The sequence below is a fragment of the Embiotoca jacksoni genome, unplaced genomic scaffold (genome assembly GCF_022577435.1).
Source record: "Embiotoca jacksoni isolate LCO1_2020_lvr unplaced genomic scaffold, fEmbJac1.0.p SCAF_43, whole genome shotgun sequence".
NCBI classification, from domain to species: Eukaryota; Metazoa; Chordata; class Actinopteri; family Embiotocidae; genus Embiotoca; species Embiotoca jacksoni.
This window is the reverse complement of record NW_027185396.1, coordinates 2,554,544-2,581,106: the sequence shown is the minus strand read 5'-3', so window position 1 is coordinate 2,581,106 and position 26,563 is coordinate 2,554,544. Positions and strand designations below refer to the sequence as shown.

General features: G+C 42.9%; 2 protein-coding genes across 3 annotated transcripts in view; both read right to left on the bottom strand.

The window, feature by feature from the left end:
• klhdc8b (kelch domain containing 8B) overlaps window positions 1–15,191 on the bottom strand; it is a 169,681-nt gene extending 154,490 nt beyond the window's left edge. The window contains exons 1-2 of one of the 2 annotated variants that reach the window (XM_069169182.1): window positions 14,983–15,191; window positions 14,754–14,866 (exon numbers count right to left, since the gene is read on the bottom strand). The gene's annotated coding sequence lies outside the window, so the exon portion shown is untranslated. Of the gene's footprint in view, window positions 1–14,753; window positions 14,905–14,982 lie in introns of those variants that run through there. The other variant, XM_069169184.1, reaches the window with a different exon arrangement.
• A 2,394-nt stretch (window positions 15,192–17,585) lies between these two features.
• Window positions 17,586–26,347, bottom strand: LOC138210159 (uncharacterized). Its single transcript, XM_069169125.1, has 6 exons — window positions 26,071–26,347; window positions 24,648–24,802; window positions 22,660–22,878; window positions 20,194–20,354; window positions 19,980–20,112; window positions 17,586–19,217 (listed from the first exon to the last, which is right to left on the bottom strand). The coding sequence occupies exons 1-6, from the start codon at window positions 26,345–26,347 to the stop codon at window positions 19,041–19,043; spliced, it is 1,122 nt and encodes a 373-aa protein (XP_069025226.1). The 3' UTR covers window positions 17,586–19,040.
• Between the last annotated feature and the right edge of the window lie 216 nt (window positions 26,348–26,563).

Sequence of the window (26,563 nt, the reverse complement as noted above, 5' to 3'; positions counted from 1 at the left end):
TAACATTTTAGCTCCGTGTCATGTGTTCAAACCAAACCGGTCCAGCTAGCCTCCTCTAGGACTGTAAGTGCGTGACTATCCGTGGTGTTACGGTACGGGTGCTCGGAGCGACCAAAAAGGACCAAAAGAGACCCGACTTCACCAAATGGGTCATTTAATAGAACTACAACATGTAGAAAGTGCATTATATTACATATTATATGAAACTCTATTCTAATTCTATATTCCCATTGAGGAGGTGGAGGGATATTTCTAGTGATGAACAGGATGTGATGTCATGATGATTTGTTCAGTTGACCAATCAGATCTCTTGGTCGGAACTACAATTTGATTTATTAAACATGTTAAAAAACAAATCTGTTACGTATTTTAGGTTCTTCAAACACACACACACAGAGTATCTGGAATGGTTTTCTATTAACTGGTGCATCTCATTAAAAGTTAACTGGTGGGATTTCTTTCCTTCTTAATGCACTTGAGAACATCAGTTGTGTTAGTACAAAGCAACCAGCCCCATTCAACTCCTATTAATCTAGAAAATGGGAAGAAGTGCTCTAATAAGTAAAGAAAAAAACCACCTATCATTACTTTAAATCTGTTTGTTGAATTACTCAGTGATATCAAACCATGTGCTGTTTAAAAAAGAAACATATATATATACACATACACATACACATACACATATATATATATATTACTCACATCCAGCTGTTAAATACTTTTCTGCACGTCCACCATGTTCCCACTCTTTCCTCCAAATCACCAGAAACAGCGGAGCATCATTAGCACTAGCGCTGTCCACCGATCCCATCCTGACTCTGTGACCTCCGACCTCCGCCCTTATCAACCCGTCTGTTCTTACTGGACACTGTCAGTTGTCCTGTCGCTACTGAATCTCCACCGTCGTCCATCAACATCAGCCCAGAAACCTCTGCAGCACATCTGCCTCCCACTAACCTGCACTAACAGCGTGACCTTTTCCTCACCGCGGATATGTGCTCCAATGAACACCCAGAGGTGCTTCCCTGTGAGGAGACCCGGCGCCGGGGCCCGTCCCAGTCCAGTTCTGCTAACGTGCAGCACCACGGATACTAAAATACAACAGAAATATCTTATTTGGTGAATATTAGCTTTACTTAGGAAGATTTCTCGACTTCAGGGAGAAAATTAAAGATTTAATAAAGAAATGCCATTATTTATGTTAGAAAACAAACACATAAAACAAAAATTATGTCTTGAAATATTAAATCCTACAATATTTGCAAAATGTTGAGACCTCAGCTGCATTTGTTTTCTTTAATTACAACAGAGTAAATTTCTTTTGCATCTCTTCATTATGAGCACCAGATCTCGTAACCACGAGATGCACTTCCAAACACGTTCTCCTTTCTTAGAATTTTGATGGAATAATTATGAGAACCAGATCTTTTCATAAAAATGCAGGAGTTACAAAAAAAATGTGTGCAAAGTAAGCTTGTTTTTGATCCAGTGAAGGAGCCTTGGCCTGGAAGGTGTTTAACTGGTGTTTAATCTGGCCGATGCACTGCGTTCCAACCTCACTACTTACACTGTGTTGCGTTCAATAAAAGTCCGCCGACTGTTCTTGGGTCGTAGATAAAATTGCATTTATTGCATCCTCCGTGCACAAAGGTTCATCTTCCATATATCCATCAAAGAGTCCACTAAACACTGACGTAAAGAGCAAGAAACTGGTGCCAAGACGGTCAAAAACCGCCATTCAATAAACACACAACATTACACTCTGGATATTTAAACAACATTTGGCTGCAACACAAGCATTTTGGATTTAACATCATATCGCGTATAAAGATATAAAAATGCATCTTAGAGTAACGTGAGGGATCACGAAGGACCAGAAGAATGTTAACGATACACAACGTGTTGGAATGAATGCAAACAACTGATGTGTGACTTCCAGGGGATTTTTTTTTTTTTAACTATTAAGCCGTAATAATGATCTTTGATGTCGGACACGATCCACGCGACAAACGCACGCTGCAGCCGCCTGGCACGCACCGAGTCCATCTGTTTATTGGGTAATGCCAGCTTTAGGTTTTAATCTACAGCAGGGTGGAGGTCAAAGTTCACACACACACAATGGCCTGGACATAATACCACTGCTGGGCTGGTTTAATGAGGACAGGAGGTTCCACTTTCTCTTTAAACAGAGTCTTCAGCCTGCAGCGCTGCACTTTACAATGAATACATGCAACACAGCGTTTCTCTGCAGAGGAAGATTAAAACTTTCATTTGAATTCTAGAATATATTTGATATTCACATTATTCATAACACCCGACCACCCGTTTAGGTCAAACTGAAATGAATTTGCACTGATGGGCAGGCTGCTGTTTGTTCATGCGTCGGTCTCGGCCCGAGGTAAATATTGAGTGACGCTCTGTCCTGCAGAGACAAGAGACTCTGAAGCCCACAGCTCATCACAGGTTTTCAGCAGCGTCCTGTCTGTTCCACGGAGGTGTTCCACTTCTCTTCAGAGACACGACAACACAACGCTGAAATACAAAATCAAGAGAACAGGAGGGAAACTAAAACAGACAATTACCTCCATGAAGCAACCAAAGGAAGTCTTTAAGTAGGTCAGATTACTAAAGAAACCTAAAAATGCTTGGAAAGTGTGATGATGTGACCAACGGCAGAACAGATACGTCTCCTCGGACAGACACACAGCAGATTTCGGAGACGCCACCGATGGTCGCCTGCAAACAAGACATAACCAACTGTTTCCAAAACGTATTTTCTGCTTTAGGAGCTTTGACACTGTGCAGACAGGCGAGACACAGATCAGTATGTGAAGACGGTTCATCTACAAACTTACTCACCAAAGCATCCCGCCACATTAAAGGCTCTGTGATGGTCCGACGTCTCTACCGGATCAGCGCTCCGACACGCTGACAAGCAAAACTAATTAAATGGATTGAGTTTTTTAAACAGAGACAGGTAGCGAGACGGTGCTGCTCGTCTCACGAGGACGGTACTGTAGGTGAGCGAGACACGTTTTTATACTACTGGATATTCAGTACATCAAATTAGCGGCCTGTTATTCTGGTCATCAGAATATTATACAAGATACAAAATTTGTACATTAAAATCACATAAAAGGCAACAGACTGCATATAAAAATATAAAAAGAGTTCGTAGCTTCAGGTCTGTAAAAAGGTTCTGATCCAGAAGTGTCTTCAGCTGCAATACCAGCGAGTGCCACTAGAGGTCGGCTCCAAAAAGCCTCCGGCTCCATAGACTCCCATTCAACTTCTCTCATCAAATCCAAAGTGAATAAAATGTGTCCATCAGTTATCTCGGTGTTGTTAGCTAAAGTCACTCCTTCTTATTAGTTTTCTGGAGGTCCATCTGAAAATAATCCCTCATTCATTAGAAAAGAAGATTCAAGAAGACCTGTTTTTGGGGGCGTGTCTGTTTGATTATCTTATGTTCCTTAATATTTATGTGAAACACTGCAAGTCATTTTCTTGCTGTAAAGCACTTTGAGCTGCATTTATTGTATGACAGATGCTCTACAAATACAGTTTTTTATTATCTTCAAAAATAAACAAATCATATTCAGCCTGATTTAACTGTTCTCTCATTAGACACCATAATTAACTGAACCTGAGCCAAAACTATACATGCTGCTAGTTTACAGAGTAAATGTAGAGGCAGCAGTTGTGATTAAAGTTGATGAAATCAACAGATGTCAGCGTTACCTGTGAATTTCTAGGAAAGTATGACAGCTGTTGTACTTTCAAATCATGATTTAAATGTAAAGACCTTAAATCAAAACATTACATTTTATAGAGTCATTCCTCAAGTAAAAAACAAACTGCACATCTCAACATCTGTTTTCACCATACTGTCATTTCACTGTCTGTTTCATGCCTGTTCGTCCTTCAGGAGGGATTCTCTGTCTGTTTCTTCTTCTGAGGATTCTGCTGTTTTCTCGTATCTGTTGACGGTTTATTTTGGCGGGGTTTCCTGTCCCAGTTGAGGCTCTATAAGGACAGAAGTATGCTCTACAGATTACACGGCCCCCTTGAAGCGCATTTGTGATTGCATTTGGGAGCGCGCCAATCTATTTAGTAATTGCCTTTTGCAGCTATCTGATAGAGATTTCCGTCTCTGCGCCTCTTGATCCTCGTTTTTCTTACAACGATGCTGCTTACGGCCATGAAGCCAGTTTTAACCCTTAAAATGAAGTCTAGTTTATGACATCAGTGATGCTGTTTTTGTCAAATTTAACATTATTTCAGATTAGGCAAAAAGTCTAAACAGCAGATCGCTTGCACTTCTCATCTTTCTGCAGAGGAATACTGTGACTGTGGTCGGCCAAACAAAGCCTCTGGACCTTTGTACTGTGTGTTTGGAGAAGCATCCATCAGATCTCTGTTCAGTGATGCTGCAATGCAGATCTCAGCAATTAACGGTGTTCGGCGGAGGTTTTTTTCTCATCAAACAAAAGTGTGTTTACATTCAGTAAAAAGCATCCAGCGTGTCCTCGAGGCCTTAAAAATGAGTAGAATTAATTTCCTCACAAAGTAATAAAGCCTTTTTTCCCCCCTTTATTTAAACCTGCATTGTTTACATCAACTATCAACCATCAGTGATGTCATCATCCATCAGTGATGTCATCGTTGGTTTGTGAACGTTATGAATCCTCCAGTTCAGATTCTGTCCGTCACCATCTTGTTAGTTCGGAGCGGTTTGGAGCAGGAAGTGACCATATTTGGACGAGCTGGGGGAGGAGCCAGCGGTGGATCTGACCGATCTGATTGGAAACCTGACGATACTACGTCCCGCCCACCGGTAGCTGTAACCTGACTGCACCACAGGCCTGTCAATCAAACAGACACGCCCCCAAAAACAGGTCTTGAATCTTCTTTTCTAATGAATGAGGGATTATTTTCAGATGGACCTCCAGAAAACTAATAAGAAGGAGTGACTTTAGCTAACAACACCGAGATAACTGATGGACACATTTTATTCACTTTGGATTTGATGAGAGAAGTTGAATGGGAGTCTATGGAGCCGGAGGCTTTTTGGAGCCGACCTCTAGTGGCACTCGCTGGTATTGCAGCTGAAGACACTTCTGGATCAGAACCATTTTACAGACTTGAAGCTACGAACTCTTTTGTATAAAGTTTATGGTTTGCATTCATGTTTGTCAGAAACATCCAACTGTCCTCTTTATGACCAGCAGGCCTCTGGGGAAGTACAGAAAATGTCTGCTGTGCTTATGTGAGATTGTGTAGAGGATGCCTGCACAGCTTTCATATCCCAGCAGCGGTGCTGAGTCACGGCGGAGCAGAAATATGAAGAGGATGTCACAGCAGGACGGCGCACCGTTTCCTCTGGAGACCTCTTCCTCAGTCCACTCTTCCTCTCTCTGAACAGTTGTTTTCTTTTATTCATGCCGCTGCTGCGTCCATATCTGTTTATCTGCAGCAGTGCACCACCTTGTCCTCTCCCTGCCTTCCTCTGCAGCATGAGCCACAGCGGGGCATCTGGGGACTCGCTGTGCCATTCGAGCTAAATCTCACCACCCAGCCCGGACGTTTTCCCAGCAGACGCTGCTTTCTTCCTTAAATAGATGGGATGTAAGACCGAATTAAGAGAAGAAGCCACGGGGAGGTGGGGAGGGAGGGTGGGGGGGGGATGGGGGAGTGTGGGGGAGGGGAGAGGGGAGAGGATGGGAAAGAATAAACATGCAGAAAAACCAGTGAGGGTGGGTGACACGACTGAAGGAGGTTAGAGCTGTAGAGGAAATAAAAACAAGGCAACAGGGTAGTAAAAAAAAATTAAAAAAAATAAAAAGACAGGAGACTTAAAAATATCTGCTGGCACAGTTATGTCGGCTAATGTTCAGCGTGGTAGTAAAAATCATGAAGAAGCAAAGAGGTGAGAAAAGGATGGCAGTGTTCAGAGAGGAGGGAAAATCTATAGTTCCAATCAGAGACAGTAAAGCTCGCTGTTGACATCAATCAGCAGGTTTGGAGCAGGAAGTGACCATATTTGGACGAGCTGGGGGAGGAGCCAGAGGTGACGATACTACGTCCCGCCCACCGATAGCTGTAACCTGACTGCACCACAGGCCTGTCAATCAAACGGACACGCCCCCAAAAACAGGTCTTCTTGAATCTTCTTTTCTAATGAATGAGGGATTATTTTCGTTAATAATTCACATGTTCAGAGGCTTTTTGGAGCCGACCTCTAGTGGCACTCGGTGGTATTGCAGCTTAAGTCACTTCTGGATCGGAACCATTTTTCAGACCTGGAAGCTACGAACACTTTTATATCCAGTCTACGTGTTTAACCCCGTTTCCTGTCTTTATGCTAAGCTAAGCTAACCAGCTGCTGTTGGTACCTTCATATTCAACAGAAAGATCAGAGAGCACTCAACCTTCTCATCTAACTCTCCAGTTGCCAGTCATCTTTACTAAAATATCAAACAATTTCTCAACACTTAAAGTTAAAGTTGACTGACTGAATACAGCTGAAAGTGATTACAGTCCATACTGTTGACAGTAAAACAATAAATTATAACCATAGTCATGATGTCTGTCCTTCAACTCCTACTGCTGAGTTTGTAACCAAGCTGGAAGGAGACACTGATGTTTTATGAAAGAAACATTTGTTCGTTTCCTCTCATACGTCTGTTTAAACGTCCACAAGTGAACGTCAGCAGTCAACACTGAATGAACTCCTCAGAGAGCCGCAGAGCATTTAGCTCCATTAGCAGAGCGACTGAACACGAGTCGATGGACGTGAACGCTGAAGTGGTGAAGAAGGTTGGAAAATGAGACGATGAGACTATTTTTAGATGCTCTGTGACCCGACATAAAACAGTAACATGCTAATTGTTTTTCACTATTTAACTAAATGAGATGCCGTTTTTAAACAGGACAACATTCGTAGAGGCACCGCAGCACCACTGTGCTGTTAAAATCTTTAAAAGCTGCGACATCCTTATGGATACAATATTTATCAGTTCAGGAAGATTTAACTGCGGCTGAAAGTTTAGTGCTGATGGGGAAGTGAAACACAGAACAATTCGTTTGGATGGTACACTGAGGCTCTTTCAAGAATATAAATCAGTCCCTCTAGGATGGTTTTTTGTGATTATTTTGATCAAAAATATTTTATTTTGTGGTGGATTTTCTCAAAAATTGCGGTTTCTTTGTTTTTTGCGTAAAATTGCAGGAATTAGAAAAAAATTGAAAGTCGAAAAAGAAAAATGTGATATTTTTAAGCACTACCTGATGAATAAATTTATATTTAATGTGATAATAATCCTGCTGCACATCACAGAAATGTTTTAGTTTTGATCTTTTTTTTAATGTATTTATTGAACTTAGAGAACCGTGGAGATAAAAGCTCCTAAAAGCTCCTAAAAGCTCCTAAAAGTTCCTAAAAGGTCCTAAAAGGTCCTAAAAGCTGCGTATGTTTCCAGAACAGACCGTCTGTGACTGGAATATAGAAACAAGGACGACATCAGCTGTCAAAATAAGAGCTTTAGATGCTGTTTAATTCATGTTCATTCAACACATAGACCTGCTGGATGAAACCAACAAAGAGACGTCTCTGACAACTGGACGTGTGGAGAAAACTCATTTAACATCCAGTAATATGGAATCACTTCCTCTGATCACAAACATTTAATCATCATTTTAATGTGAAGAACACATTTCCCACAAACCCCGTCACTTCCTGTTTTTACTGATGAAAACAAAAGCAGAGCCTTTCTGATTGTAAATGAGGAGTTATTTTTGTTAATAAAGCAAGTTTTGTTGTAAAAGACATATTCTATGTTGTTAATACTTTCAGCACAGATTCTGCTGACGATGTTTTTTGTGGAAAAATTGTGGTAATTTAAAAAAATTGCAAACTCCTGCAAATATTGATGCGTTTGCTTGAATTTGTGTTAATTATTGCGATCATAAGATCTCAGTTCCCTGTACGGACTGATAAATAAAGGTTAGCCAGTGTGTGATTCAAAGACTGTGTTAAAATAAACGTAGCCTCCGGGTCTGAAAAGTCAAGCCAATGCAGAAGTGCTTTAAAGTGCAATACTGCTGAGGGCCACTAGGGGCTGGGGCCAAAAAACTGTGAATGGGATTCAAAAAGCATCAACTTCTCTCATGAAATACTAAGTCAATAACTTTATTCCTCAATTTATTATGATGTCATTCTTTAAATTGCCTCGTTGTGATCAGTGTGCTGATGGTTCGTCTGAAAATAACTCGATCATTATTTAAACATTAGGCCTCAAAGACAGTGATGTTTAGGAGTTTGTCTGGTTTATGTGTCTCTGTGATGTCATGCAGGTAAAAAAAAATATGGCTAAAACAATCAATTTCTTGGTTTTAAAAGAAACGCAGAATTAGTTTCTGTTTGTTTATTTTGGGATTTTGTGAATATTTATATATATTTTCTTGTTTCAGTTAGGGAGGACTAGCAAAATAAGAATTTCATTGTACGGTACAATCACCTTTTTTTATACCGTACATATGATAATAAAATTCTCGTAATCTCTTAATTTTACCGTCAACCGGAATAAATGCCTTTTAAATGTGCAACTGAAAAGTGGCTGTTGGAAGTGAGCACATTTAAAATAACACAAATTTTACCAAAGTGTTTTACAATCTGGGATATGCAAACTAGAACAGGAATAAAATAATAAAAATGTTTTTATTCATGGTTATTTTATTTATTTAAAACATAAATGAGGTGAAGAAATAGAAGAGAAATATCTTTTATTATGAAGCTTTAAATCTTGATTTAAAAACACTAAACTATGTTGAAGATCTGATATCAGCTGACGGACTCTTTTAAACGAGTCCGTTTTATCCGTGCTGGTGGAACTGAGGGAGTTTATGTCGGCACCTCAGCTGCCCGGGGACGGTGTCATATGAATCATATTGGAAACATAGGAAGACAAACAGCCGAAGCGACAGCAACAGTCAGAGCAGAGACGCTGAGATTGTGGTTTTGATTCCTCTCCGGTCACAGTCAGACGCCTCGCTGCAGCATTTTAAAGTAACTGCAGGATAACTGCAACATGGACAACACAGATCCCCAGAAACTAAAATCTGGAACCACTTTCATTTGAGTTTCCTGTTCCGGAAAATGTTTTCATTTCTGCACATAAAAGAAGCTCAATATCAGTTTTATGTGATCAAAGATGTTTGTTTCTGCAGCTGCTTTTCACAAAAATTGTGAAGTAATTTGCTTTTTGTGATAAAATTACAAATCGGAGAAAGAAATTGCAATTCACAAAAAAAGATGAAAAAAAAATAAATTCTGTTTATTTATTCTCTAAACTTCAAGAATGACGGAGCTCAAAGTTACAAAAGATTTCAGAGTCATAAAAGTGACAAAGCTTTACAAAGCAGACTGTGACTGCAATACAGAACACACAGGCTGCATCTGATGGATCCTTTTAAAATCAGATTAATTCATCACCTATATGTACAAAAACAAAGTGTAAAGACTGGAAGTGTGACTGAAGCTGGTGTAGTTCAACACTGATGGCAGGATTCCTGCTGACTGTAACGAAGGAGGGATTTCTGTTGATGAAGCAGGTTTTATTTGGAAACTCTTTGTGCTGCAGCAGAGCTCCTCGTAATTATTTCATGTGGAGAAATCGCTGCAAATTTGCAAAACTGCAAGTAACGCAAATCTTGTGGAGATCAGTTTAATTTGCATGAATTATTCTTCATTTCCTGGACGGACTGAAAAATGATACAGAACATTAAACACAGATTGAAGGAAGTGAACAGTGTTAATAATGTTTCTCATGTTCATAGTTTAATCTGTTAGCACACTCAGATAACTGGAGGTAAACATAAATTCCAGCTGAGGTGATGTGATTGGAGGATGATGATGATGATGATGATGATGAAGAGGATGATGTTGAGGATTGGAGGAGTGCCTTGAGTGCTGCAGGTATTTGGAAATAAATCAAAGAGTCAAAGTCACTCTGTCTGTATAAAATCTGATATAAACCAAACATAGAAATATTGAGACTCATGATGTGCAGCTTCTTCCAAAATGGAGAATGCAAAGTTTATTTATTAGGAAATCTTCTGTCAGGCACTAATGCAGCACGTCAGCTGACAGGAAGACATTCAGTGTACGGTGCATTATTTTCTATTGAATGAGGGATTATTTTCAGATGGACCTCCAGAAAACTAATAAGAAGGAGTGACTTTAGCTAACAACACCGAGATAACTGATGGACACATTTTATTCACTTTGGATTTGATGAGAGAAGTTGAATGGGAGTCTATGGAGCCGGAGGCTTTTTGGAGCCGACCTCTAGTGGCACTCGCTGGTATTGCAGCTGAAGACACTTCTGGATCAGAACCATTTTACAGACTTGAAGCTACGAACTCTTTTAGAAACAGTCTGTGAGTGCAACCCGAAGAAAACAAACCGAGGCAACAAGTTCATTCATAAAAGCACTCGTGTAAACGAAGCATAAAGGCTGTTGAAGTGCTGTTGTTCTTCCCGGTCCTCCATATTAGACCTGCAGGGTCCCGGCGATCTCTACGGGTTGTCGACAACCAGTAATGAGTCGGACAGCAAAGTGAGGAGAGAGACGCAGTGAGGAAACTCCGATCCTGCAGGAGGTTCACAGAAGTGATGAAAGCAGCGGTTTGCAGGCTGCGTACACGACGACTCGGAGGCACAAACAGGTGAAAGACGACATGTTCTCCACATCACAGGTCACACGGGCTCCACGGAGCAGAGACGTTCCCACTATCGAACTCAATCCAGACATTAAAGTCCAGAAATCCAAATACTCCTTTGCAGCCACAGTTGGTGCATCAACTGTCTACGAATCAACACTCTCACAGTTAAATGAAGAGTTCAGCCGACGTCTCACCGGCCTCAACGAAAAGTAGCATCCAAATCAGTGGCCGCGGTCACACGCAGCGATCAGACGGCCATCGGCCTCCATGAGCGTCTGCGTCTCCGTCCGTCTGCAACACTGGAAATAAAACCCGCCGCTCAAACACGCTGCGGCCTGTTTCCTCCAGCCGAGCCTGTGCTTCTGGGAAATATAGAAAAGTGGAAGCAATCGTAGGAAACGATCACGGAGAACAATCCCACCGAGCTGGATTCTCTCAGTACTGAACTAACGCTAAAAGCCATTTTAGGAATTATTCCATCAAAGCATCATCCTCCTTTAAAACTGCTCCCAGAAGTAGCGACAATAAACTGATGAACTCATTCACTTCAGCCTGACGGTGATCGACTGTCATACGAGCATACGAGGAAGGAAACCTGCATGTTATAACCTCCATGATGCTCGTTTCATTATTTCTTCTGCAGCTTTGGTGTTTCGTGTTTTTGTTTCAGTGAAATCAGGAACTCACCGTCTGACCCGGAGCTAAGAAATACGTAGAGACTGATTAAATGATTATTTCCTTCAGTTTTGTCTAAAAGAACATGAAAGTGTTTGATAAAGGAATTTGAATTGGTCTTCAAAGAAGTGTTTTTCTGTCATCACAAAAACTTTACAAGAGAAAATGCGTAGTTCCTGTGATTTGAGCTGCATGTTGTTAAAAGAGGTGATTTCACCATGTCGTCTGTGACTCCTGAAAACGTCCACGTTTCTCCTGGAAACGGAGGAGGATCTACGTTTGCTCCCGACGGAAGAACTGCGCCGTCCTGCACGTCTCTATCAGCACCATCCCACCAGAACCGCCTTGTCTTACTTCATTATAATCACAAATATGATGATTAAAGGTTTATCCATCCATCTTCCGCCACTTATCGCGGTCGGGCCGTGGCAGCAGGTGGAAGACGCGAGTTCAGCGTTTTCCCGCCTGAGCCCGAGGAGTTCCCATAGATCACATGACCTACAGTATCTGATCTCCTACCAGGGGACGGAGAACCTCCACCAGGAGTGTCTGAACCACCTCGACTGGCTCCTTATAACACGAAGGAGCAGCAGCTGGACCTCCAGCTCACCGGGGATCTCTGAGCCCTTTTCTCCGTCTCTCAGGCTGAGCCCAGCTGCCCTGCAGAGGAAACTAATTTCAGCTGCTTGTATCCGAGAGGTCGATCTGTCGGTCGCTACCAAAGGTCACGACGACAGAAAAGAAGATTCAAGAAGACCTGTTTTTGGGGGGCGTGTCTGTTTGATTGACAGGCCTGTGGTGCAGTCAGGTTACAGCTATCGGTGGGCGGGACGAAGTATCGTCAGGTTTCCGATCAGATCGGTCAGATCCACCGCTGGCTCCTCCCCCAGCTCGTCCAAATATGGTCACTTCCTGCTCCAAACCGCTCCGAACTAGCAAAGATGGTGACGGACAGAATCTGAACTGGAGGATTCATAACGTTCACAAACCAACAATGCTGGTTGATGACATCACTGATGGTTGATGACACCACTGATGGACGATGACATCACTGATGGTTGATGACACCACTGATGGACGATGACATCACTGATGGTTGATTCAGACTCATACAAACAGAAACGCACCTAAAACACCAGAGATGACCAACACTTGTTCACATAAAGTCCAGATGAGCCAGATTTAACCAAGCTGCTCCATTGTAATCTGGACCAACAAAGAAATCAAAAGTCCGCTTTCAAAAACTGTATAAAAATGACCAAACCTGTCATTTATATTCTGATAAGACAATAAGTGCTGTTAAAGCCATAACTGTTCAATGTCAATAAATACATCTCTTCATTTTTCTCCATTTAAATGAAAAAGACTTGCAGCTGAATTAACGACATCAGAGAGACGCAGACCAAAACTAACCGGATCAAATGTTTACAACAGAAACATGAACCTTGGATCAGACGCCATGAGATTATTAGAACCACACCCACATATCCTGAACACGCCCCCAAACTAAGAGCATTCTGGGAGGAGGTTTGTGAGGCACTTGGAAGAGTTAAAAATATATTTTACAAATATTGATAACAGCGGCAACTAAATGCATCACAACTATGTAGTTAAAACCTGACATGTAATATGTGGACTGAGACGGAAATTTACCAGATGGAACAAATAACATTCCTCAAGAAGTATTTAGTAAAAGATGGAGTCCTGCAACTTTTATATTAACACAATGAAGTGGTCTGAATTACACCTGGATCACTGTCCTACATAAACTCATGTCACACACACACACATGCACACACACACACACACACACGCACGCACGCACGCACGCACGCACGCACGCACGCACACACACACACACACACACACACACACACACACACACACACACACACACACACACACACACACACACACTAGGTCACCACTGACTGTTCTCAGCAAGTTCAGTCGGAGGACGAGCTTCAGTTCCTTTTTTTACTACCAACACCAGCAAAGGAGAAGAATATTAAAGATAGAACCACACTGCTGCGACTTTATCACCATTGAATGACAGGAAAATATTGATATGAGAGAAATGACATGAAAATCAAAGAACCGTCTTCTCTTCAGGACCGTGACCCTCAGGTTGAATCCACCTGTAAAGTGGATGTTTTAATTCTTAAGGCAGCGCAAGATTTAAAAATCAATGAACACTAACAAGTAAAAAACCTATTTCTCCTTCTGGATAACAAACTGCTGCTAATTAAAGCACTAATGGATAAGGCCATTCACTTTGCAATGCTTATGTCATTAGAAAAAAAAAGTCATACATTTTAATTTATCCATTTATATCCAACAAGCCTTCATGCCAACTGCAACATCAATAGCTAATTTCCTCCATGAATAATTGGCCCCTCCGACGGCCCGTCGGTGGTTCCTCCTCAAGGAGAGGAGGCAGGGCGGCTGTCAGGGCGACTGCAGCCTCCCGCTGGGTCCTGATTGAACGGGACACCCTGCTGGCACAATGAGAAGACCGGCCCAGACGCTGCCTCTCAGCTGTAAAACTCATTATGCTGATGACCTCACATCAAGTTGGAGCCATCATCTCCAGTCAGAAAGAAAGAAGAGCAGCAAGAGAAAAGAGAAAAGAGGGAGGAGGAGATGGAAGGTGCTGAACAAGTTGGAAAAGGAGAGTTGAGAAGAACCTCTTCAGCAGAACAGAGAGTCTGAAGCTGCTGCTCTTCAAATGAAAGTCAGGATGAATAAAGAGACTAGAGAATAAACTGGGAGTCTTCCAGGATCTTCCAGATGTTGGGCAGGCAGCAGATGGCACGGGCTGCTCTGGAAAAAAAAAAAAAGGCGCATGTCACTAAACAGCTGCATGGATTTGCCCTGCAGCCTTTTCCCCTAAATCCACGAATCACAACCAAAAACCACACAAGACAGAAACAGCTGTGATCCACCAAACGACTCAACGCTTCGCTGAAGCCTCCGCGGTGGGAAGGAGACATTATCTGCATCCAAACTTAAAAAAGCAGCTCGTGACGACAACAAATTACGGATTATTACGGCGTCCACGCAGATTTATGTTTGGTCCTCGTCCACCATTTTATCACCACAACTGCATCACTGAACCTGAAATGTATAAAACCAACATACACAGAGAGTCCATGCCTGTTCACCATCTGAAGGCTCCGCAACGCCCGACAACACCGCGAGCGTTTCGACCAGCAGAGCACACGTGCGCTGAGGTGAAGCTGCAGCGCATCGACTTCAAACATCAACACTTCTTTACAGATGAAGAAGTGCAGCGTTCAGCAACATTAAATACAACGCAGAGAGGTGGAAAGTTTAACAGCAACAGTCCTTACCTTCGCTTCCGGTGGTCAGCGGCGCGTCAGAGCTCAGCTCTGCGTAAATGTTTGGACACGGCGTGTTCCCGGCAGAGCACGCGGCGGGAAGGCGTCTCCTGTATGTGGTGCACCTGTTCAGGGACAGAATCCAGCGGAACCAACAGTTACCGTCGTCCTCCTCTCACTGACTGAACACACTCCTTCTCCTCCTCCTCCTCCTCCTCCTCCCTCCCCTCCTCTCACTCACCAGCGCGCATTTACGCAACCACGAAAACACCGCCAACTCCCGCGTCCACCGTGTCAGCTGTCCCTCCACCATCCCGGAGTGACACCCACCGAGTCATCACCACTTGAACTCGAACATCCCTCCGTCCTCTGTGTCGTGTTGCTGCGCAGAGCCAGGTCGTCAGGTAACTCCAAACTCACCTGAAGGGACGTCTGCTGCCTCCTGAAGGTGAAGGAGCTCCAAGAGCGGCGCTGCTGCCCCCGTGTGGATTCACAGACTGTCGACCTCCACTTTAAACCACACAACACAAACTCAGTCAGTTCTGCTGCCGACAATGTTACGATATCACTTTGTAACTTCGATCAAATTCTCATTTAGATGTTGTTTCGATTGTTGTTGTTTTTTAATAAACACATAAAACAACAAAATATCAAATTATAATGTCCATAAGAAAATGGAAACAGAATATTTACTGAGAAAAGATGGAACATGTGTCTTTATCAGTTTGATGATCTTTAAACTGGGACTAAACAGTGTGTTTCAAGTCCTACATTTAAAAGTTAAAGTTCTCATTTTGCACAATAAAAGAAATACAAATAAAATAAATAAATACAAATAAAATGTTTACATCTGGATAATAATTATTGATTCATTCATGTTCACATCATTTTACTGGTGCAGCTGGGACAGATTTGTATTTATTCACTGCTGTGTGTGGAAGATAAATCGAGCTCTGTATACAATCATTATCATTTTGTTCATTATCTTTTTCATTACTAATCTGAAAAAGTAAGGATCTGAGGTCACCACATAAAAGGAATGTAAAGTGGAGTATCAGGTAGCAGAACATTAAAATGTTTTAGTCAAGAAAATCAGATTGTTAATTTCTGCCACTAAGATCAACAACATGAAAAACTGCTGTCAAAGACAAGAAATCAACTGTTCTCATAAATTCTTTTTATAAAGTTTCAAAAGTACAAAACTAACCTCAATAATAAATTAGATTATTATATCACAGCTATAAAGTCTGTGATGTAACGTCTAAACAACATCCGGTCTTTGAACGCACCACAACTATAACGCAGACTGAAAACTCATGGAACATTCAAACTTAATACCTATAAACAGATCAATTACAGTAAAGTTTAATTTCTCATGATAGTTAGAAAATGCTGTTTCATTAAGTGATTTTCTATCATATGTGCCAGTAAAAGAACAACGGTTCCAGTCCTTTAAGTTTTCCAGTCAAGACAGATTGGAGTCCACAGGCTTTATTAAACTGTAAAGTGATGTGAATTAAAGGCTCTGTGATGTGTGAATGCAGTCTATGAGAATAAGACCAAAGATGATGAAGAGCAGCAGACCAACAATATAACTTGTAACTGGAAAAGAGAAGATAATATGAAACAGTGACTGTTGTGAATCCATGATGCATTTATCATGTATTAAGCTCACGTGGCCTCGTTACAGTTCATCTGGCTCTTTTATTTTGTACTTCTTCACTTTGAGTTTCCATCCATCCATCCATTATCTAAACCCGCTTTATCCTGAACAGGGTCACGGGGGGGCGGAGCCTATCCCACCTCACTGAGGACGAAGGCAGGGTTCACCCGGACAGATCATCAGTCCATCAAAGGGACACATAGAGACAGACGGAAACAAAGACCGTTCACGCTCTCATTCACACTTGAGGGACATTTGTAGAACCACCAATTAACCAGAGATGCATGTCTTTGGATGGTGGGAGGAAGCAGGAGAACCGAGAGAACCCACAGGCACACGGAGAACATGCAAACTCACCACAGAAAGGCCCGGATTTGAACCCAGAACCTTTTTGCTGTGAGGCTACAATGCTAACCACTGCACACTTTGAGTTTCCACTGTCTTTATTTTGCCACTCTTATTTTGAAAAGCACTCCTGAGTCCCAGACGAACAGGACAGGTCCTCCACCACTTCCCGTCGTAGTCGGGCCTCCATCAGATCCAGGTGGTTCCTGGCCGGCCTCTCTTCCATGTGACGGTGTCCGGTGATGGTCCAGGTGGTTTCACAGACCACCGTCCATCCTCCTCTCTATTTCTTCCAGAGGTTTGTGTCGCTGATCTTATTCAACCAGCAGAGGTTTCTTCTGAGGCAGCTGCTCATGAAGGTTTGCACCTTTCTGAGGAAGTTTTGGTGGTTCTCCAGGTTCCTGCTCCATAAAGAGACACACAGATGTCCCGGCCTCACCTGTCCTCCCTTTGACATGTCCATCGGTCCTGTCTGAGTCCCCGAATGCCTCCGTCTCCTCTGGTGTCGTGTTCCTCTCCAGCAGCTTTGGATTTTCTTTCCAACTTGGTCCGAGGTCGCCTCCAGCTCCGTCGTCTTCTCCTTCATCTGTCGCTGGTTGAGTGACAGCCGTGTGAGGTCATCCAGCTGTGAGCAGCGTCCACTGCAGTCTGGTTCTTCTGTCTGTTGTTGTTTGTTTCTCTGGAGTATCTCTATAAAAACTGTTCAGTGATCCATCAGAGCAAAGCAGAACAAGAAAATAAAAAGTACTTTTTTATATTACAGTGAACTAACCAATAGTACATTCTAACACACTAACAGTCACCCGATGATGTCATCACTCAAAACAGAAAACAGCTTCAATAAAAAAAACTTTTTTATTCAACTGAGTGGCGATAAGTCATCAGGAAAATAAATAAAACTCATTGTTGATGTTTACAATTTCCAGTGTGGACGAGATGTGTTAATGAAGCAGCGTCATGTGACCTCAGCTCATTCTTTTACTGCTGACCTTTGACCTGGATTCAATAGAGAGATTCTCCGAGACAAAATGCTGCTCTTCCATCCATCCTGAGTGAAACCACCTCGTTAAGCTTTAGTTGTCACGACAACAGATCGCTGAATCAGCGCTACTTCTGTCTGCATTTCTCTGCTTTTCACAAACACAGGAGCTTCTGGGAATTACCGACATAAAATCCACATGTGCACATTTAAACAGCCAAAAATATACAAAATACAAAATCAAACTGCTGCAGAGTTCAACAGAAACAGACCTGCTGCACAAATGATGAAAACATGAGATCCGTGTGGAGCGATGAGGAAACGTCCTCTAAAGTAACAACGAGATGCAACATGTCCACGTGGTCAGTGAATCTTCTTTAATATCCTCCGACAGGAGAATCCGAGCCTCCAGCGACAGCTTTATTCTGCACATTTATCAAAATACGGTTAAAACGTCCACCGAGTCTGGTTGGAAACTAGAAATGATATTCTTCCTCTACGTCATTTCAAATAGAAACTACCTGAACACGATGACGTGTGAAACTTCAAACTTCAGTTATAAAACTGACGCTCTCACTGATGCCGCATGTGTTGCTTAACTTCACGCAGCATTTTGTGAGTTTTGCACGCTGAAACTCTCCAATGAAAAGTGAAATCTGTAGTAAAATACTGTCATGTTTTCACCAACATCTTCATCTCGTTCCAAATATATCTAACATGAAGTGAAAGCAGCTCCGTGCGGTTATCAACCGGTCCCTCGCTTTAAAAACTACCAGAAGTTAAACAATAAAGGATTCTGAAACAACCGAAACAAAAAAAACAACCAAAAAACAGAACTTCCAAACGACTTATTAAATATCATAAATCTAATAAACATCATGAAGGTCACGTTCTGACTGCAGGGTTTCTGAAGCAGGTCAGTGATCAGATGCTTCATCTGAAAATATTCAAGTATCAGTAGGATGGAAATGATGTTTTCTCAGTAATGTGAAGAAGTTTTCATGAAACCAGTGAAGCATCGTTTGAAGACTCGTCCACCACGTCGACCTCCGTTCTGCTGTGAGCAGATCCAGGACGAGGGGAAGGAGGACTGTCTGACATCCTTCTGGGAGCTTTTTAACAATATTACATCTTCAGATAAAAACTATGTTCTCCGCTAAAATATTCATGCAACTTTCCTCCGTTTGTAACCGAGTCCATTGTCCTACCGACCGTCTCGTGTGACCACCGACTCCGTCTGTCCTGGGACATCCTCAACTGGAGGACAAACATACACAAACAGGAAGTCAGGGGGTTCAGGTGTGTGCGTGCTCTAGGCCGCCCCCTGCTGGAGATTCCTCTCGTAGTTCTCCAGACAGATGTGGACACGCTGGGTGAAGTAGGTCGGCTCGGAGACGGCCCGGAGGAGGTCGGTCTGGACCAGCGTGATGTCATACAGCTCAGAGGTGGAGGCGGGTCGGGTGTCAGAGCCGCCGGGGTTCATGAAGACCTGGGAGGGAGGGAGAGAGAGAGAGAGACAGTTAATCTTGCTGTTTTATTTTGGTCTTCTTCCTTTGAGTTTCCATGGTTTTGTTTCCCGTTGTATTTTGCCGCTCTTATTCTGAAAAGCATTGGCTTGGTTTTCCTGTCGCACGACCCGCAGAGAAATGTGAATGTATGTTAAAGCGGTAAACTGATGCCAGAATGTAGATTGTTTATGAGGTAAAACTCTTAGTTTGTATTTAAATGAACTGATGATTACAGTGTTGGTCATCACCTGATCAGCACTTTGAAGCGCATCACTCATATAAAAGGTGAAATTCTGTTAATATAAAGTTTGATTGATTGATTGACTGGTCCTGTGATCAAACAGGATGATTTACATAAGTTAAACAAATTCTAAGCGAATAAATAATGAGTCCTTCTTCCTGCAGCGTCTCTGAAGGACTGACTCCATGTTTGAGGAACAACGTACGGAGATCTTGTTGTCTCTCTTCATCCTCACATCATGCAACAGTACAAACTATTTAAAGGTAGCTGCAGTACGTGTTGAAAGAAAAGAAATGGCGTGTGATTCAGAATGAAGAGAAAGTGTTTTTGTCTGTCGGAACAGTTTCCTGCAAATTTTTCACAATAAAAGCCTTATTAAAAAAAAAAGTTTTCTCCCTACTGAAACCTTCAGGACTTTTAATTTGAAAGTGCTTCTAAAAGGAGAAACATGTGGAAAGAAACGTCCCCTCTGGTCCGAGTGTGTGAAGACAACCGTCGGTACCTTCGGATTAACGATGGTGTCTTCATCGTTCTGCCGGATGTTGTCGTCGATGAAGACGTGCTGAACTTCCTGGTCGAAGGGGTCGACCCACAGCGGCTTCCCCCCCCGGATGGAGAAGGTGTTGGTGGCCCACCTGGTCACAGATACAGAGACACAGATTTAGAAAAAAGGGCCCCAAACCGACTGGTGGTGTCTGTGAGGATGTTGTGTGTACCAGTCGAAGTGGTCCTGGAAGCCCCCCACACCCCGAACCGAGCTCAGGTACCGGTACAGGCCTCGCTCCCCCTCACGGGACGACACGCGCTCGGCGGCTCGGCTCAGGACGATCGCCCTCTGACTGCAGCGGATCTTCCCCGGAGTCGCGTCCACACTCAACTGAGGAGGAAGGAGAGTCTGAGTCAGAGAGGAGGAGGAGGAGGAGGAGAACCGACTCCACCCACATTCACTGTCACATTAAAGCTTCTTCCAAGAAAACAGTCCGTGCAGCTCCATGAAGAAACTCTGAGCGGTTACTGAAAGATAACCAGCCTCCAACTGTCAGACAGCAGGGAGGTGATGGTGGAGGAGGAGGTGGAGGTGGAGGTGATGATGGAGGAGGAGGTGATGGAGGAGAAGGTGGTGATGGAAGAAGAGGAGGTGATGATGGAAGAGAAGGTGATGGAGGAAGAGGAGGTGATGGAGGAGAAGGTGGAAGAGGAGGTGATGATGGAAGAGGAGGTGATAGAGGAGAAGGTGGTGATGGAAGAGGAGGTGATGGAAGAAGAGGAGGTGATGATGGAAGAGAAGGTGATGGAGGAAGAGGAGGTGATGGAGGAGAAGGTGGAAGAGGAGGTGATGGAGGAGAAGGTGGAAGAGGAGGTGATGATGGAAGAGGAGGTGATGGAGGCTGGAAATCAAAAGCTAAATCAGCCGGGAGGCACGAAGACTCAACATCAGACTCAATAAACTGTGATAGGGTTATTAAATCAAATGAGTGATCACGTGACGTGTTTGTGATCACGTGACGTGTTTGTGATCACATGACATCCTGCGATTGATTCTTCCTCTTTCTGTCTCAACGCACGACAGATCGTATCTGACAGGAGAGTAAACGTGATAAAGTGTAAACATGATAACGTGATAACGTGTAAATGTGATAAAGTGTAAACATGACAACGTGATATCGTGTAAACGTGATAACGTGTAAACGTGATAAAGTGTAAACGTGATAACGTGTAAACGTGATAAAGTGTAAATGTGTAAACGTGATAACGTGATATCGTGTAAACGTGATAACATGTAAAAGTGATAATGTGTAAACGTGATAACGTCTAAATGTGTAAACGTGATAACATGTAAAAGTGATAATGTGTAAACGTGATAACGTGTAAACGTGATAATGTGTAAACGTGATAACATGTAAAAGTGATAATGTGTAAACGTGATAACGTGTAAACGTGATAATGTGTAAACGTGATAACATGTAAAAGTGATAATGTGTAAACGTGATAACATGTAAAAGTGATAATGTGTAAACGTGATAAAGTGTAAACATGATAACGTGATAACGTGTAAACGTGATAAAGTGTAAACGTGATAACGTGTAAACGTGATAACGTCTAAATGTGTAAACGTGATAACATGTAAAAGTGATAATGTGTAAACGTGATAACGTGTAAATGTGATAATGTGTAAACGTGATAACATGTAAAAGTGATAATGTGTAAACGTGATAACGTGTAAACGTGATAAAGTGTAAACATGATAACGTGATAACGTGTAAACGTGATAAAGTGTAAACGTGATAACGTGTAAACGTGATAACGTGATATCGTGTAAACGTGATAACATGTAAAAGTGATAATGTGTAAACGTGATAACGTCTAAATGTGTAAACGTGATAACATGTAAAAGTGATAATGTGTAAACGTGATAATGTGTAAACGTGATAACATGTAAAAGTGATAATGTGTAAACGTGATAACATGTAAAAGTGATAATGTGTAAACGTGATAATGTGTAAACGTGATAACATGTAAAAGTGATAATGTGTAAACGTGATAATGTGTAAACGTGATAACATGTAAAAGTGATAATGTGTAAACGTGATAACATGTAAAAGTGATAATGTGTAAACGTGATAATGTGTAAACGTGATAACATGTAAAAGTGATAATGTGTAAACGTGAAAACATGTAAAAGTGATAATGTGTAAACGTGATAACGTGTAAACGTGATAAAGTGTAAACGTGATAACGTGTAAACGTGATAACGTGATATCGTGTAAACGTGATAACATGTAAAAGTGATAATGTGTAAACGTGATAACGTGTAAACGTGATAACGTGATAACGTGTAAACGTGTAAACGTGATAACGTGTAAATGTGATAAAGTGTAAACGTGTAAACGTGATAACGTGATAACGTGATATCGTGTAAACATGATAACATGTAAAAGTGATAATGTGTAAACGTGATAACGTCTAAATGTGTAAACGTGATAACATGTAAAAGTGATAACATGTAAAGCATCAGCTTGAAATGTACGAACATCTGATGGTTTATCGGTTTGCTGCAGGTGATTAAATATCTGTGCTGGCAGATCACACTAAAACTTAAAAACACTTCACATAAGGTGTGAAGTCTGTTTTTTTAGATAAACGGATGAACTGAACCTAAATGACTGAAGTGTGGGCTTCACCTTCAGCTCCGGCAGATCAGGGAACAGCGGATGAGCCCCTTCGTTCAGGGCTCGGCTCACGGCCTTCAGCACACGAGGCAGGTCGGTGCCGAACGTCCGGAACACCACGGCGAACTCCCGTCCGTCCTGCACCAGGTCTCTGAGCAGCTGGAAGAAGGACGGCAGGATCCAGTGGTACAGCCGGCCGTCCTCTCCCTTCACCGACAGCTCTCTGTCCCGCTGCAGGGGACACGGAGACAGCAAGCAGCTCAGTCAGCTCACCAGTCATCGTCTAGAAGTCATACACGCCTGAAATAACCAGACTGTAAGAGGGCGGGGCTAAACGGGTGAATCTAAACAGGAAGAACATGCAAGTCGACATTATTTCCAAGGACGCTCCTCCTCGTTTGAGCTTCCTCCTTCCATTTAAATACGAGTTCAAAGAGTCACACACAACATCCCAGTCAGCGGTAACCGGACAATGTGATGGCTGGAAGCACCTTTAATATAAGAATTATTACATCTGACATAGACATGACCGTCTAAAAATACATGCAGTCCTCAGATCACTAAAAACAACCCCGTTTCCCTAAAAAGTTGAGGCTCTGTGTAAAATGTAATGATTTCCAAACAGAATCTCAGATTGTGATCCATCAGACCTCAGGACAGTTGTCCACTTCACCTCAGTCCATCTTCAATGATCTCGGTCCAGAGAAGGCGGCGGTGTTTCTGGATCATGTTTCTATCTGGTTTCTTCTTTGGAGAGTTTTAACATCATTTGTGGACGCAGCGATGAACTGTGTTCACAGACGATGGTTTTCACAAGTGTTCCTGAGCCCATGCAGTGATTTCCACTCCAGAATAGTGTGTTTTTAATGCAGAGCTGCCTGAGGGCCCGAAGATCACCACCATCCAATATTGGTTTCCAGCCTTGTCCCTTGTGTTCAGAGATTTCTCCAGATTCTCTGAATCTTTTAATGATATTATGAACCGTAGACGATGAAATCCACTAATTCTTTGTAGTTTTACGTTGAGGAACATTATTCTTAGATTGTTGAACTATTTTCCAACACAGTCTTTCAGAGTGGTGAACCTCTCCCCATCTTCACTGCTGAGACTCTGCCTGTCTGAAATCATCTTTTATACCCAATCATGTTCCTGATCTGTTACCATGGTAACCTCATTAGATGTCAGATGTTCCACCTGGTGTATTTTTTTTTTTGCGTGACACTTTTCCAGTCTTTCATTGATCCTGTCCCAACTTTTTGGAGATGTGTTGCTGCCATCAAATTTAAAATAAGCAGATATTTAAAAAAACAATAGAATTTCTCCATTTCAAAGTTTCATATGTTGTTTTTGGTCTATTTTCAATTAAATATGTTTTTACATGTTTTGCAAATCATCACACTGTGTACTTATTTACATTTTACACGACATCCCAAGTTTTTTGGAAACAGGCTTATAGTTGAATATTTCTGCCCTTTTGCCTCTGAAATTCTCAAAGATGTCCTGACACCTAAAACAAGTGTTTGGTTGGAGCTGCATGATGTGAAGGACCACGACGACAGTTTAACACACGAAGGTCACTTCGTCGTCACAGAGAGAAAAACACAGCGGCATCATGTTGAAAGTCTGAACAATAACGTGATGATGTCATCAGGCCTGTGATGGACAGGTGTCGATAATGGAAGGATCCCATTATAATCAAACATCAAATCAGGGCTGGACACCAAACATTCATACTTTTATGACCCAACTGACACTGAATGTACCATAAAAAAAAAAATCCCATTTACCACCAAATGGAAAGACTTTGAATCAGAAGCCACGCGTATTCCTGTCTGATCATTTTCCCTGTTTTCTCAGCACAAATCTGTCCACATAAACACCATGTAAACAACAAGTAAACACCATGTAAACACCATGTAAACAATATGTAAACACCATGTAAACACCATGTAAACACCATGTAAACACCATGTAAACCTCCTGAGTCCCCCCTGACTTGCCTTGGCGCCCTCGGGCCAGCGGAGCAGCTCCAGATGTTCATCCAGAACCCCACGGAAACGTTGGCCGTCAGCAGATGTGAAACCGGTTATCCGTCCAAACTGGGAGTAGTAACTAACGGCGTCACTGCAGGGAGGGAGCAGCGAGGGGGGCGTCGCTCAGCCACTCCCAGCTTCCTGCACAGAGAAGGACGACAAGGTTTCTGTCAGCACGTTAAACTACCGTCCTCAGAGAGGGTGCAGGGGCCATTTTAATATGTGGTAGAATGAAATGAATACTAATACTAATACACACATTTACTCTTTAGACATTTCTCCATTTCACTGCCATAAATAATGACATCTTGGCAAATAAACCTGAACTAAAGACGGACAGATAACTTAAAGCAAGGCAGCAGATTCAACTTTTTGTAAAATCTTTATCAAGTATAGGAAACCACAAAACCCACAGGGCTCAGCTGGTTGAGAAATACTCAACCTGTAGACATCTGACAGTTAAACTGGAAACATTATTAATCATAATTATAACAGTCTTCTTTGGAGATACATGCTTTTACAGATACAGATGTTGGAAGAAAACACCTCAAATAGATCAGCCTCTTGGGGAATGACTTTGGGTCTCCATCCGCCAAACCTCATGGAAAATATCAACAATCAAAAGGTCCATATTTGGACAATAAAAACACAATAACACCGACTATAGACCTTTGTTATAGTTACTTCATCGATGACCTGAGGATCGGCATTTTTAATTACGTTTCATTTTAATGAAATCCGAAGTTTTTGAAACAGTTGTCATGGTGACGCTGCTGAAATGTTCAGGGAGGAGGAGGAGGAGGAGGAGGAAGAGGAGGAGGAGGAGAGAGGAGGAGGAGGAGGAGAAGGAGGAGGAGGAAGAAGAGGAGGAGGAGGAAGAGGAGGAGGAGGAGGAAGAGGAGGAGGAGGAGAGGAGAGAGGAGGAGGAGGAGGAGAAGGAGGAGGAGGAGGAGGAGGGGAGAAGGAGGAGGAGGAAGAGGAGGAGGAAAACGAGGAGGAGGAGGAAGAGGAGGAGGAGGAGGAGGAGGAAGAGGAGGAGGAGGAGGAGGAGGAGGAAGAGGAGAGGAGAGAGGAGGAGGAGGGGAGGAGGAGGAAGAAGAGGAAGAGGAGGAGGAGGAAGAGGAAGAGGAGGAGGAAGAGGAGGAGGAGGAAGAGGAGAGGAGAGGAGGAGGAAGAGGAGGAGGAGGAAGAGGAGGGGAGGAGGAGGAGGAGGAGGAAGAGGAGGAGAAGGAGGAGGAGGAGAAGGAGGAGGAGGAGGACAGGTTCTTTAAATTCACAACGTTGAGACGGAGCTCGGCGCCGGTTGGACTCAGACAGGAACACGAGGTTCCCCGGATCACCTGACTGAAGACGGTCCGGAAGAGAACCGGGAGGTCGGTGTGTCGGTTACCGTGTCTGCTCATCTTCCCCCAGGTGACGGTGGACAGGAAGTAGTCCAGAGCAGCCACCGTGCCCTGCCCCGTCACCGCGTCCGACACCAGGATGGTGTTGTTCAGGTCCACATGCAGTACTAACTTCTTCCTCCGGTCCGGACCGGAGGACCGGAGCGCCCGAGGGACGGTCACCGGGGTTTCACCTGTCCCCAGCTCAGCCTCGGGGACGTGTCCGCTCTCCGTCCCGTCATGTCCCTCATCTCGGGGGCCGCCGCTGTCACCGACCTCCGCCATGACAGTAACACAACAGACGGCAGGTGTGAGGTTTGAAATCCTGGAGCTCAACCTGCTACCTCCCCGGCTCCATGTGTCCACCTCAGACTAACTAAAACCTGCTACCTCCCCGGCTCCATGTGTCCACCTCAGACTAACTAAAACCTGCTACCTCCCCGGCTCCATGTGTCCACCTCAGACTAACTAAAACCTGCTACCTCCCCGGCTCCATGTGTC